Genomic DNA, 13,092 nt, shown 5'->3' on the forward strand with positions numbered 1-13,092 from the left:
TCCTAATCTGTGCTATCCATCTATGCGCCTGTTCCCTTTTGTCTAACCAGGCAAGAAGTTTGCCTACTTTGTCTCCAGACTCATAGATCCTGTATTGAACTTCTTGCAAAGGGACTTGGCCTAGGTCCAAAGGTATTCCTTGTATTCCTGTCTTTTCATGCGCAATAAATGTGCCCTCTCATCAGTGGGTCCAGCGGCATGTTGGGATTCTAAGTGCCTTACTTCCTGCTCTAAGGTCTCTATTGCATTTTTTTTCCTTTTTATGCCCCTCAATGAGGGAGCTAGCTTGTCCTCTTATCACTGGTTTGAATGCTTCCTATAGTGTTAATGGGGAGGAGACTGGCGCTTCGTTTTCTTGGAAATATTGCGTGGTCGCAGTGGCTACATTTTCCCTGATCTTAGAATTCAGGAGGAATACTGGCTAAATTGGGTACATACGACTTTGAATAGTACAGTACGGATTTCTGCTCTTACCTGGGAGTGATCAGAGATTCCTCTGGGTAAGTGTGTGGCTGCCCCCATCCTTCCTAGATTGTCCACGGCCGTGAGTATGTAGTCTATGTGGGAGAGGCTATTGTGAGCTCCGGAGTGAAAGGTGTATTGTCTCTCGAGTGGGTGTTGGAACCTCCATATGTCCAATAGGCCATGTGCTTCTAAAAAATCAGCCAGGTGCAAACTGACACGATGTTATGAGCGGATAGGTGTACGGTCCAGTGCGACATTTATGGTCATGTTGAAGTCGGCCTCTAGTATTAAGTCCCCGTCTGGTAGTGTTAGGAGGAATTTGCCCAGATCTTGAAAGGCGGGGGAGTGCAGAGCAGGCGGGACATAGACAGACACTAAGTTGAACATTCAAACCCTCCCATTGAAGCGAGATTGCCGCGAAGCGGCCTTGGTCATCTTTAAAAGTGCAGTGGATAATGAGGGGGAACCGTTTTTGTACCAAAATCCCCACCCCCGGGAACCTGTAGTGAATTCTGTATGTACCGCCAATTGAAATCCCCACCGGTCAAGGGCCTTACACATGGAGCCCATCAAGTGTGTCTTCTGACGCAGTATAACTGCCGGAGATATGCGTTTCCGATATTGTAGCACCCGTCCCCATTTTATCTTGTCCTGCAGCCCATTAACATACCAGGAGAGGAATGACAGCGTTGGCATTGTGGTGCGCTGTGTCATTGGATTAGACGAGGTAATTGGGGATGTGAGTAGTCGTGACATGTTGAATAGCGAAGATCATTGTGAGACTATTTTCATAGTGATTGTATGTCGATGATTGCAGATCGATAATCATTAGAACATTAACATATAAAACATTCCCATATTGCAAATAAACATTACTCACAACTGGATTCTGCACTCTGTTACCCCCGCTCAGTCGGAACAACATCATGTTCATAATATCACATTTCTTGTTTGTACAAGGGGCAAGTGCTAAGTCCATCATCATGACAATAGTTGGATTCAACAATAGCCTCCCTTCCCTACCCATAAAAAACACATCCCCCCCCCTCCTTGGATCCCTGCCCAGTAGGTTCAGAACTACCAACCACCCAAATAGCAGAGTGCCTATGATCCCCAAAATAGAAAACATTGAACGTAGAGTTGTGCGGTGTTAGCGACCAATAGTCTCCTCCTCCTGGGCCCGCAGCATTGCCCCAACTGCATCAAGGGTCAATAGTAGTCCTTAAAGTTCTATTGTTCATTTAGTATTGAGCCAATGCAACTTAAGTTGGCAGAGGGATCTGTCATGGTTATACGATTGGGAATCCCCCACCCCCACCACACAAAGGGGCAATAAGAGAAATAGCTACAGACCATTGTAGTCCATGTAGCCCTTCATTTTACAGCGCGTGCTGTATCGCTACCAGGACTGCCAGAGAGGGGAGCTTCTGGATCTCGATGGTGAGTGCAGTTTGCCTCCGCGCCAGTGTGAAGAGTCTTTAGGACGGTGGTCGGTGTTTCCATGTTTTGTCTCTTCCCTACGGCATTGGGACTTGGGTGGACCCTCCTCGAGCCAACGTTGCGCTTCCTCTGGCATCATGAAGAACCAAGATTTGTCTCCGTTAATTACTTTCAACTTGGCTGGGAAGAACATCATATACTTAAGTCCTTTGTTCTATAAGAGACCGTTTGATTCCTTCAAAGGAGCGTCTTTCTCGCTGTACTTTCAAAGTAAAGTCCAGGAAGAACCGGATTGTGGCGTTGTCATAGGGAAGGTCACCATTAACTCTAGCTGCTTGAAGGATTGCATCCCTACCACCCGTATGTTGTTACGACAGGCTGGTCCTTCTTGATCATCCAGGCGTAGTGCCATGTCATTATGTTGGTGGATTAATTGTTGGACCTTTTCCTCCAATTTACGTGTTGCGGCTTGCAGCTCTCCTATATTTTCTTCTGTGGCATGACCCATTCAGACGTTTTCCACATATCCATCTGCATAAGGTTCATTTCAATTCTGACCTTATCAATTTTCGTTTCCAGGTTAGTGCCGACTGTTTGTATCGCTGCCATTATTCAGCCTAGGGATGGCTTTTCTCTAGGTGTGACTTCCTCATTCGCTCTATCTACGGCTGCAAGCTACTGCGGTACTGCATATTTGTCCATCTTGTTGAGTTGGACGGATGTCGTATTTCCCTTTGGTTTCGTCATAGTGCTGTGTAATATCTAGGCCAGGCGTCGCGTTATTAACAATGAGTGCTTCGGTGCCTCTGGCCTCAGGCTATTGTCGTCTAGGTAGTTTGTTTGTGCAGAGGGTCCCGATCTACCTTTAGTCGGGAATACCCCGGTCTGCCGGAAACGTTGGTCTGGCAATATGATCAGCCACTCACGAGATAGTATGGGGAGGGCCCCTTCAAATCCAAAACTGCCCGTACTCCCGCCGGAGTCCAGCTGGGCCTCATTCGTGTCAGTTCCTCCCCTTCAACATCTTCTTACACCTGTAAATTGTGTGTGTGCTGTACCCTCTGATTATACTGTCGGATTCAATGGTCCGAAGCTGCCGAACCCAGGTGCTGATGGCTGGCTGCAGGCCGGAATCCTTGCTGCACACATTCGCTTCTAATGCCTCCTCACTCAGGCAGAAACATTTTTATTCTGGCGGCGATGGTGCAGCATGCGGGAGCACCAGGGGGGTGGGAGACAATATGTCCTGAAGATCACCTTGGGTCGTGCCTCCTCGTGCATAATGGCCGAACTTCGGGCCCTGGACTCCCCCTTCCACTGCAGATCGTTTGCCGGCGGTTTAGGTCAGATGCCTGTATTCCAAGGGTCTATCTGCAGGCCACCGATCCAGCTGGTATTGTGCACCCGTTATGGTGGACTCAGGGGTACCCCTCCATTCAGGACTCGCTGTCTTACTCCAAGATGCAGGACACAAGATTTTGCGCTTATTACGCTTATTGCGCTGGGGAGAGGGAGGCCTCCAACGATTTCCCCTGGGCCTGACCTCACTAGTTGCTGTGGCCGGGTAGTGTTCTCAGGAGGCCGTCGTGCACATTAGTGGACGCTCAAGTGGTAGGCCGGAAGCCGCGGCCCTCACGTACTGCAGTGCCCCAGCCTTCGGGCCGCGCTATAGGCCGGCGGGTTACGCGACTCTGCCCACCTCTGTCGAGGCCGATGCGTCGCTGTCAAGTCTGGCACCGGTCCGGGATAGTGGTTGTCGTGCACAGCGGGAGCTGGAAAGACGATCCCTCTTCTGCTCCCTACTTTCAGGAGCTTTATCCATATATTCCCTGCCCTAGAGGTTCCGGATTAATGTTGGATTTTATGGGTTATGCCGCAGGCCCTGATGGAGCCCAAGAGCTACGCCGCCATCGCAGTCGGCGCCAAGCCACGCCCCCAGTGATGTCAATGTTGCAATGTTGGACCTAGTGTGGAGGGTGAAGTAGAACATTTAGTCTGGTCTTGGGATTTGAAGAGAATGTGTTTGTCATGTTTACAAAGATCACAATGATGTATTGTGAATTATATTTTGTTTCATATGCAATGCATATTTACAACAAGGGGTGGTGAGGGACAGAGTCTCTGAATTAAGCAGAAAGCTCTCACCCAGTCAAGAGATCAGGGCTAGATCCAACACCGTTTTTTAGCTCACTGCACCATCCCAGTTTCAGAACCTGGCTATATGCAAATTAGTCTGTTCCTGTCCCAGTGCATGATGGGAACAGGGCAAACCAAACTACAAAAGCCAATTCTTGCACTGGGAAGGAAACAAGCTCCCGGGGACCAGTTTCTGGCATTACAGCCGTCTTCGGCCCGGTTTGCTTGAATCCTGATGGTGCAATGAGCAAGGGTCTCACATCTGAGAATACCCTTCCACGCTTAGGGTGGACAAAAATATTTACAACAAGGGGTGGTGAGGGACAGAGTCTCTGAATTAAGCAGAAAGCTCTCACCCAGTCAAGAGATCAGGGCTAGATCCAACACCGTTTTTTAGCTCACTGCACCATCCCAGTTTCAGAACCTGGCTGTATGCAAATTAGTCTGTTCCTGTCCCAGTGCATGATGGGAACAGGGCAAACCAAACTACAAAAGCCAATTCTTACACTGGGAAGGAAACAAGCTCCCGGGGACCGGTTTCTGGCATTACAGCCGTCTTCGGCCCGGTTTGCTTGAATCCTGATGGTGCAATGAGCAAGGGTCTCACATCTGAGAATACCCTTCCACGCTTAGGGTGGACAAAAATATTTACAACAAGGGGTGGTGAGGGACAGAGTCTCTGAATTAAGCAGAAAGCTCTCACCCAGTCAAGAGATCAGGGCTAGATCCAACACCGTTTTTTAGCTCACTGCACCATCCCAGTTTCAGAACCTGGCTGTATGCAAATTAGTCTGTTCCTGTCCCAGTGCATGATGGGAACAGGGCAAACCAAACTACAAAAGCCAATTCTTACACTGGGAAGGAAACAAGCTCCCGGGGACCGGTTTCTGGCATTACAGCCGTCTTCGGCCCGGTTTGCTTGAATCCTGATGGTGCAATGAGCAAGGGTCTCACATCTGAGAATACCCTTCCACTCTTAGGGTGGACAAAAATATTTACAACAAGGGGTGGTGAGGGACAGAGTCTCTGAATTAAGCAGAAAGCTCTCACCCAGTCAAGAGATCAGGGCTAGATCCAACACCGTTTTTTAGCTCACTGCACCATCCCAGTTTCAGAACCTGGCTGTATGCAAATTAGTCTGTTCCTGTCCCAGTGCATGATGGGAACAGGGCAAACCAAACTACAAAAGCCAATTCTTACACTGGGAAGGAAACAAGCTCCCCGGGACCGGTTTCTGGCATTACAGCCGTCTTCGGCCCGGTTTGCTTGAATCCTGATGGTGCAATGAGCAAGGGTCTCACATCTGAGAATACCCTTCCACGCTTAGGGTGGACAAAAATATTTACAACAAGGGGTGGTGAGGAACAGAGTCTCTGAATTAAGCAGAAAGCTCTCACCCAGTCAAGAGATCAGGGCTAGATCCAACACCGTTTTTTAGCTCACTGCACCATCCCAGTTTCAGAACCTGGCTGTATGCAAATTAGTCTGTTCCTGTCCCAGTGAATGATGGGAACAGGGCAAACCAAACTACAAAAGCCAATTCTTACACTGGGAAGGAAACAAGCTCCCGGGGACCGGTTTCTGGCATTAGAGCTGTCTTCGGCCCGGTTTGCTTGAATCCTGATGGTGCAATGAGCAAGGGTCTCACATCTGAGAATACCCTTCCACGCTTAGGGTGGACAAAAATATTTACAACAAGGGGTGGTGAGGGACAGAGTCTCTGAATTAAGCAGAAAGCTCTCACCCAGTCAAGAGATCAGGGCTAGATCCAACACCGTTTTTTAGCTCACTGCACCATCCCAGTTTCAGAACCTGGCTGTATGCAAATTAGTCTGTTCCTGTCCCAGTGCATGATGGGAACAGGGCAAACCAAACTACAAAAGCCAATTCTTACACTGGGAAGGAAACAAGCTCCCGGGGACCGGTTTCTGGCATTACAGCCGTCTTCGGCCCGGTTTGCTTGAATCCTGATGGTGCAATGAGCAAGGGTCTCACATCTGAGAATACCCTTCCACGCTTAGGGTGGACAAAAATATTTACAACAAGGGGTGGTGAGGGACAGAGTCTCTGAATTAAGCAGAAAGCTCTCACCCAGTCAAGAGATCAGGGCTAGATCCAACACCGTTTTTTAGCTCACTGCACCATCCCAGTTTCAGAACCTGGCTGTATGCAAATTAGTCTGTTCCTGTCCCAGTGCATGATGGGAACAGGGCAAACCAAACTACAAAAGCCAATTCTTACACTGGGAAGGAAACAAGCTCCCGGGGACCGGTTTCTGGCATTACAGCCGTCTTCGGCCCGGTTTGCTTGAATCCTGATGGTGCAATGAGCAAGGGTCTCACATCTGAGAATACCCTTCCACGCTTAGGGTGGACAAAAATATTTACAACAAGGGGTGGTGAGGGACAGAGTCTCTGAATTAAGCAGAAAGCTCTCACCCAGTCAAGAGATCAGGGATAGATCCAACACCGTTTTTTAGCTCACTGCACCATCCCAGTTTCAGAACCTGGCTGTATGCAAATTAGTCTGTTCCTGTCCCAGTGCATGATGGGAACAGGGCAAACCAAACTACAAAAGCCAATTCTTACACTGGGAAGGAAACAAGCTCCCGGGGACCGGTTTCTGGCATTACAGCCGTCTTCGGCCCGGTTTGCTTGAATCCTGATGGTGCAATGAGCAAGGGTCTCACATCTGAGAATACCCTTCCACGCTTAAGGTGGACAAAAATATTTACAACAAGGGGTGGTGAGGGACAGAGTCTCTGAATTAAGCAGAAAGCTCTCACCCAGTCAAGAGATCAGGGCTAGATCCAACACCGTTTTTTTTAGGTGTGGCAGGGTATACTCAGACATGAGTCCCTTTCTCACTGCACCATCAGGATTCAAGCAAGCCGGGCCGATGAAGGCTGAAATGCCAGAAACCGGTCCCCGGTAGCTTGTCTCCTTTCTGGTGAAGAATTGGCTTGGTAGTTTAGTCTGCCCTGTTCCCATGATGCACTGGGCCAGGGACAGACTGATTTGCATATAGCCAGGTTCTGAGCTGGGATGGTGCAGTGAGATAAATAACGGTGATGGATCAAGCCCTGATCTTTGGACTGGGTAAGAGTGGTCTGCTTAATTCAGACACTCTGTTCATCACCACCCCCTTTTCTGAATCGTTTTTGGCCACTATAGGTGTGGCAGGGTATACTCAGACATGAGTCCCTTTCTCACTGCACCATCAGGATTCAAGCAAGCCGGGCCGAAGAAGGCTGAAATGCCAGAAACCGGTCCCCGGTAGCTTGTCTCCTTTCTGGTGAAGAATTGGCTTGGTAGTTTAGTCTGCCCTGTTCCCATGATGCACTGGGCCAGGGACAGACTGATTTGCATATAGCCAGGTTCTGAGCTGGGATGGTGCAGTGAGATAAATAACGGTGATGGATCAAGCCCTGATCTTTGGACTGGGTAAGAGTGGTCTGCTTAATTCAGACACTCTGTTCATCACCACCCCCTTTTCTGAATCGTTTTTGGCCACTATAGGTGTGGCAGGGTATACTCAGACATGAGTCCCTTTCTCACTGCACCATCAGGATTCAAGCAAGCCGGGCCGAAGAAGGCTGAAATGCCAGAAACCGGTCCCCGGTAGCTTGTCTCCTTTCTGGTGAAGAATTGGCTTGGTAGTTTAGTCTGCCCTATTCCCACGATGCACTGGGCCAGGGACAGACTGATTTGCATATAGCCAGGTTCTGAGCTGGAATGGTGCCGTGAGATAAATAACGGTGATGGATCAAGCCCTGATCTTTGGACTGGGTAAGAGTGGTCTGCTTAATTCAGACACTCTGTTCATCACCACCCCCTTTTCTGAATCATATGCAATGCATAACACATATATACACTCATGAGAACACCACCATTCTTCTTAATTGCCAGTTATTCACGGCTGGCCACCAACGGTCCTTAAAACAAGTCACAAAAAACGTGTTTTCTTAACCCCTGTATGGGCGCCTTTGAAGGTCACAATTAATTATCAGATTGTGACATCGTCCCCTCTTTTTTCGAAATAAATTAAATACATAACATCCATATAATGGAATTGTAACCATATTTAATCTTATGATGAGAGCATTAAATATCAAAACATTAACTTCATCTTATATCTGCTTAATAAGTCTTTTAGGAAGGAGTATGGTTCGGGTAGATCTTTAGGTCAGTCTCAACCGTGTCTGGACTATTGTCCACAGATGGTGATGAATCTCAAATTCTCACTTGATATGAAGTCACACCAGTATCAGATATTTCTTCATTTCCTCCTTGAATGGGAAACTCATTTAAATTATGAGGTTCACTGTCGTTACATTTCTTGAAATGAGGAACTTATCAGGTGAATATACTGTGTGCAGAATCAACAGAGGTCATGATGCATTTGACTTGTGTGATTTGCATCAGAGTAACTTGGAAAGGCAAATCAGACTTTCTGATTGTAGGTTCCTGTTCCAAAACAAACCTCTTACCTTCATGTCAGGCAAATGAACTCTCCTTTTCTTAGAAGATTTCATCAAATTTTTTGTTGAATTTATTGAGAAATGTATTTATACTCTAGAGCTAATGAACTCTTTAACTGCAGCAATCTGCACTTATGGATCACATGGGCTACATACATAATTATATGCACACACGCGCTGAGATATTGGCACAAAAATCCGAATCTAGCTACTAGCAGCAGAACTTTACATGAGTAGACCGGAATGCCACCACTCCTTTGATAAATACAAAAAGGTCACGCACATGCTAGATTAGTGTGAGGCTGAAGCCAAAAATTAGAAAACAGAATACTGTATACTCACAGTTGGGCACTCCAGGCAGGCAACACTTCCGTACACCATGCACCTAACAGTACACAGACTCTTGGGATAGTATGGTTCTTATGGTTGACCCCTGTGCTTATGCAAAAGGTTCCCAAAAGGAGTTCGGTGTAACCTCAGGCATGCAGTGTGATGGAAATAGACTCTTGTTTTCATCCAACCGCACCATTGGGTAAAATGGGAAGCCTCTTCACATCCCTTTGTCACTATGAACATCAAGGTAGTGCACCCTTGGGCAAATGGTCTATGCAGTAAAATAGGGATGGACTAGACTGCTGAATATTTATAAACTGGCCTTTATGCCTGGCAGTGTATGTGCTCAACTGGCACTGGGCGGAACTATGTGAGAATAAAAATGTGGCTCAGTGTTGCTTGAGTCTATGTTCATTGTTCAATGACACATTCAATCCTTAGTGTTTTTACAAGCAGTAAAAGCCTACCTGCTATGAGGGCACTGGTTGTGAAGAACACAAAGTTGATTGGCACCACTTCTGTGGTATTGAATAGCTGGGTCGCATGAGCCAGGAACCTGGAGGAAAAGGAGGAAAAACAAACAAGCCAATTACAAGACTAGAAATTAGATTTTTTGTCAGTTTAAAGGGACCTCCTAACCTCAATTTGAAAAAAGACCAGAAACCCCACTAGTCGCAATTTAAATAGTACAAAACATTTATTTTAGGGAGGTAACTCCAGAAATATTGTCATACCTGGGTATCAAAGCAATCTCAAGATCAATAAATCAAAAAACTACTTATTTAACATCTTTTATATATAAAAGAGACATCCATCAAAAACTAGAAAATCCATAACATAGTCAACTGTATGGCATGTTATTCCAATATTGAATGACACAGGCTTCACGGTTCGATGTAAGCAGCCAACATGTGTTTTGCAACTGCCCCAGCTTCTTCAGGAGTGCAATATGATCAATAACGGTCTATAAGAACACGTAAACATACATTGATCACATCAGTTGGTGCATATGTAGCAGCCTGAACCGATGAAGAACTGTTCAAACACAGTGTTTTCTCTTATTTTGATAAAGGATGAAAAAGGACCCGCATTACCCTAACACATATTTGCAATATATAGACATCCCATCAGATAACCTGTATGGCAGACAGTAACCTGAGTACAAAAAAATTAACCCATCAGATGATATAACAGAGAGACCAAGATTATCCTGAGACATAATTAAACTGGGTTAACCTCCTATCATAGTATCAAGTAGTATATTTTTGCAGATAATTGTGACATCCTACACCCATCTAGGGGTCGATTCCGATCCGGTAAAAACCGCTCCGAATAGCCGTTCGGAGCGTTTTTCACGTACGATTCGTACCCTGCAACATCCCCCGTCCGTACGACGAAGTACGATTCGTACCAGCAGCTGGATCCGTACGAATCGTACACAGACCGTACGACTCTAATCTCTGTACGATTCTCACTCGAACCCGCTGTACGCGACATATGTACGGTTCGCGGCTGGTTTATACGACCCAGCAAGTACGATACGTGTCGGGTACGCACCGTACGACCCTTTTTCTACGGGAGCTGAAAACAGCCGTAAAAGCAGAGTTCGCGCCGAAACAGGTACAGAACGGCCTCCCCTGGGTATGGCGCGTGCCCCCCATGATCGCAGAGGTACGGCGCGTACCCCTGCGATCATGGGGGGTACGCACCGTACACCCAGCGTACATGGATGTACGGTGCGTACCCCATGTACGCTGGGTGTATGGCACGTACCCCCCATGATCGCAGGGGTATGGTGCGTACCCTGCGATCATGGGGGGTACGCGCCGTATGGTGTGTATGTGATTGTGCGCTTTTCCGTACGAATCGCCCTTACCTGACGTGGACCGTACGAATCGCGTCCTCATACCCCGGACCGGATCGTACTCGTCGGGTCGTACGGCATGTGTACGAGTCGTACGGTTCACTGTTTCAGCCTTGCAATACATACGGATTGCGACGATTTGGACGGATTGACGGAATACGGATCCTACTACGCGAATCGGACGGACGGGTACAAATCGTACGGCGATGGCTCCGGATGAAAATCGTACGGACTTTTTTTTCCCGAATCGGAATCGACCCCCTAGTGTCCTTAGTATCCACAAAAATAAATATATATATATATATGTATATATATATTCACGCTCTTTGGGGAGTGTCCAAACAAGTAAGAAGCACTCGAGCACCACAAACGCTTTCCCCAACAAGCTTTATTCAGGTTCAAACACTTGCTTGTGCCAGTAGATGTGGGCTGTTTCATCCGGACGCGTTTCGGGCATCTCGCTTCCTCGGCGGCATACAGTCCATGAGACACCATGTTGTCCTGCCTCCATTTAAGCCGATATCGCATGCCAGGGATTGGCTGATCAGCATGATCGTATGCGTTGCTTTATGGGAGCGTAGTCCATTTGATTGTGGTGCTCATATATATTAGTAATAAAAAGCTCTGATGAGCCCCAGCGAAAGCAGCGTGTTCACAACCTTTTCGATGTCCCACAATTGAAGCCCCTGTATGTGGCTCTGTGGCCTTCTTCTCTTGAGTAGTGCCTCTCAGCGGTTAGACAGCCGCTAAATATTCACGCTCTTTGGGGAGTGTCCAAATAAGTAAGAAGCACTCGAGCACCACAAACGCTTTCCCCAACAAGCTTTATTCAGGTTCAAACACTTGCTTGTGCCAGTAGATGTGGGCTGTTTCATCTGGACGCGTCTCGGGCATCTCCCTTCCGCGGCGGCATACAGTCCATGAGACACCATGTTGTCCCGCCTCCATTTAAGCCGATATCGCATGCCAGGGATTGGCTGATCAGCATGATCGTATGCGTTGCTTTATGGGAGGCGTAGTCCATTTGATTGTGGTGCTCATATATATTAGTGATAAAAAGCTCTGATGAGCCCCAGCGAAAGCAGCGTGTTCACAACCTTTTGCGATGTCCCACAATTGAAGCCCCTGTATGTGGCTCCGTGGCCTCCTTCTCTTGAGTAGTGCCTCTCAGCGGTAAGACAGCCGCTAAATATTCAGGCTCTTTGGGGAGTGTCCAAACAAGTAAGAAGCACTCGAGCACCACAAACGCTTTCCCCAACAAGCTTTATTCAGGTTCAAACACTTGCTTGTGCCAGTAGATGTGGGCTGTTTCATCCGGACGCGTTTCGGGCATCTCCCTTCCTCGGCGGCATACAGTCCATGAGACACCATGTTGTCCCGCCTCCATTTAAGCCGATATCGCATGCCAGGGATTGGCTGATCAGCATGATCGTATGCGTTGCTTTATGGGAGGCGTAGTCCATTTGATTGTGGTGCTCATATATATTAGTGATAAAAAGCTCCGATGAGCCCCAGCGAAAGCAGCGTGTTCACAATCTTTTGCGATGTCCCACAATAGAAGCCCCTGTATGTGGCTCCGTGGTCTCCTTCTCTTGAGTAGTGCCTCTCAGCGGTAAGACGGCCGCTAAATATTCACTCTCTTTGGGGAGTGTCCAAACAAGTAAGAAGCACTCGAGCACCACAAACGCTTTCCCCAACAAGCTTTATTCAGGTTCAAACACTTGCTTGTGCCAGTAGATGTGGGCTGTTTCATCCGGACGCGTTTCGGGCATCTCCCTTCCAGGGAAGCTGCAGAGCACCACATCTGCATAGAAGTCCCAAGTATGAGTCACCCCCCTTCTTTCAATCAAGACACATTGTGATGTCCGGTGGAGTCCTGAAGAGCCAGCATCTGCCATATCAGTATTAACGTGGAGTACAGGGGGGTGGCATCCCGGCCCGGACATATTTCTGGTAGCTGCCTCTGGCCGCTGTAATCTGTAATGTCTCTCCGAGTGGACAGGGGATTAAGAGCAAGGTATACTTAGGAGTCCCCGACAAGAGATGCGTGAAAAAGTGGGCACGCTCAATACAGAATTTAGGTATTCTACCAGCTAGCACTGTCTTGGGCAGCCACTGTTCGAGGAAGAGTTCTTTATTGGTGCCCTTCGGGCATTCTGGGAATCACACAAATCGCACACTGTTATGCCGAGAGCAGCCCTTAGGGTTCGCTTCACTGCGTTGAAAGGATACAATATCCGCCTCATCTCCTTCACCTGGGTCAGCAGGACCTGCACTGTGGACCATATACCCTGTCAGAGCAGGTTCATTTTCGTCAACCTGCTCTACTAGCTTGCGGTGGTCGTCACAGAGCAGTTTGACATCCAGTGACACC

General features: G+C 47.7%; 1 protein-coding gene across 2 annotated transcripts in view; it reads right to left on the bottom strand.

The window, feature by feature from the left end:
* The window catches only part of NIPAL2 (NIPA like domain containing 2), a 590,087-nt gene that overhangs the window by 152,846 nt on the left and 424,149 nt on the right, over positions 1 to 13,092 (bottom strand). For both annotated transcript variants that reach the window (XR_015309920.1, XM_086966045.1), the window contains exon 8: positions 9,322 to 9,410. Coding sequence is in view for 1 of the 2 variants with exons in the window: in XM_086966045.1 (XP_086822171.1) it covers positions 9,322 to 9,410 (89 nt within the window). In the remaining variant the exon portion in view is untranslated. The remainder of the gene's footprint in view (positions 1 to 9,321; positions 9,411 to 13,092) is intronic.

This window comes from Lissotriton vulgaris, chromosome 4_1 (assembly GCF_964263255.1).
Source record: "Lissotriton vulgaris chromosome 4_1, aLisVul1.2, whole genome shotgun sequence".
NCBI classification, from domain to species: Eukaryota; Metazoa; Chordata; class Amphibia; order Caudata; family Salamandridae; genus Lissotriton; species Lissotriton vulgaris.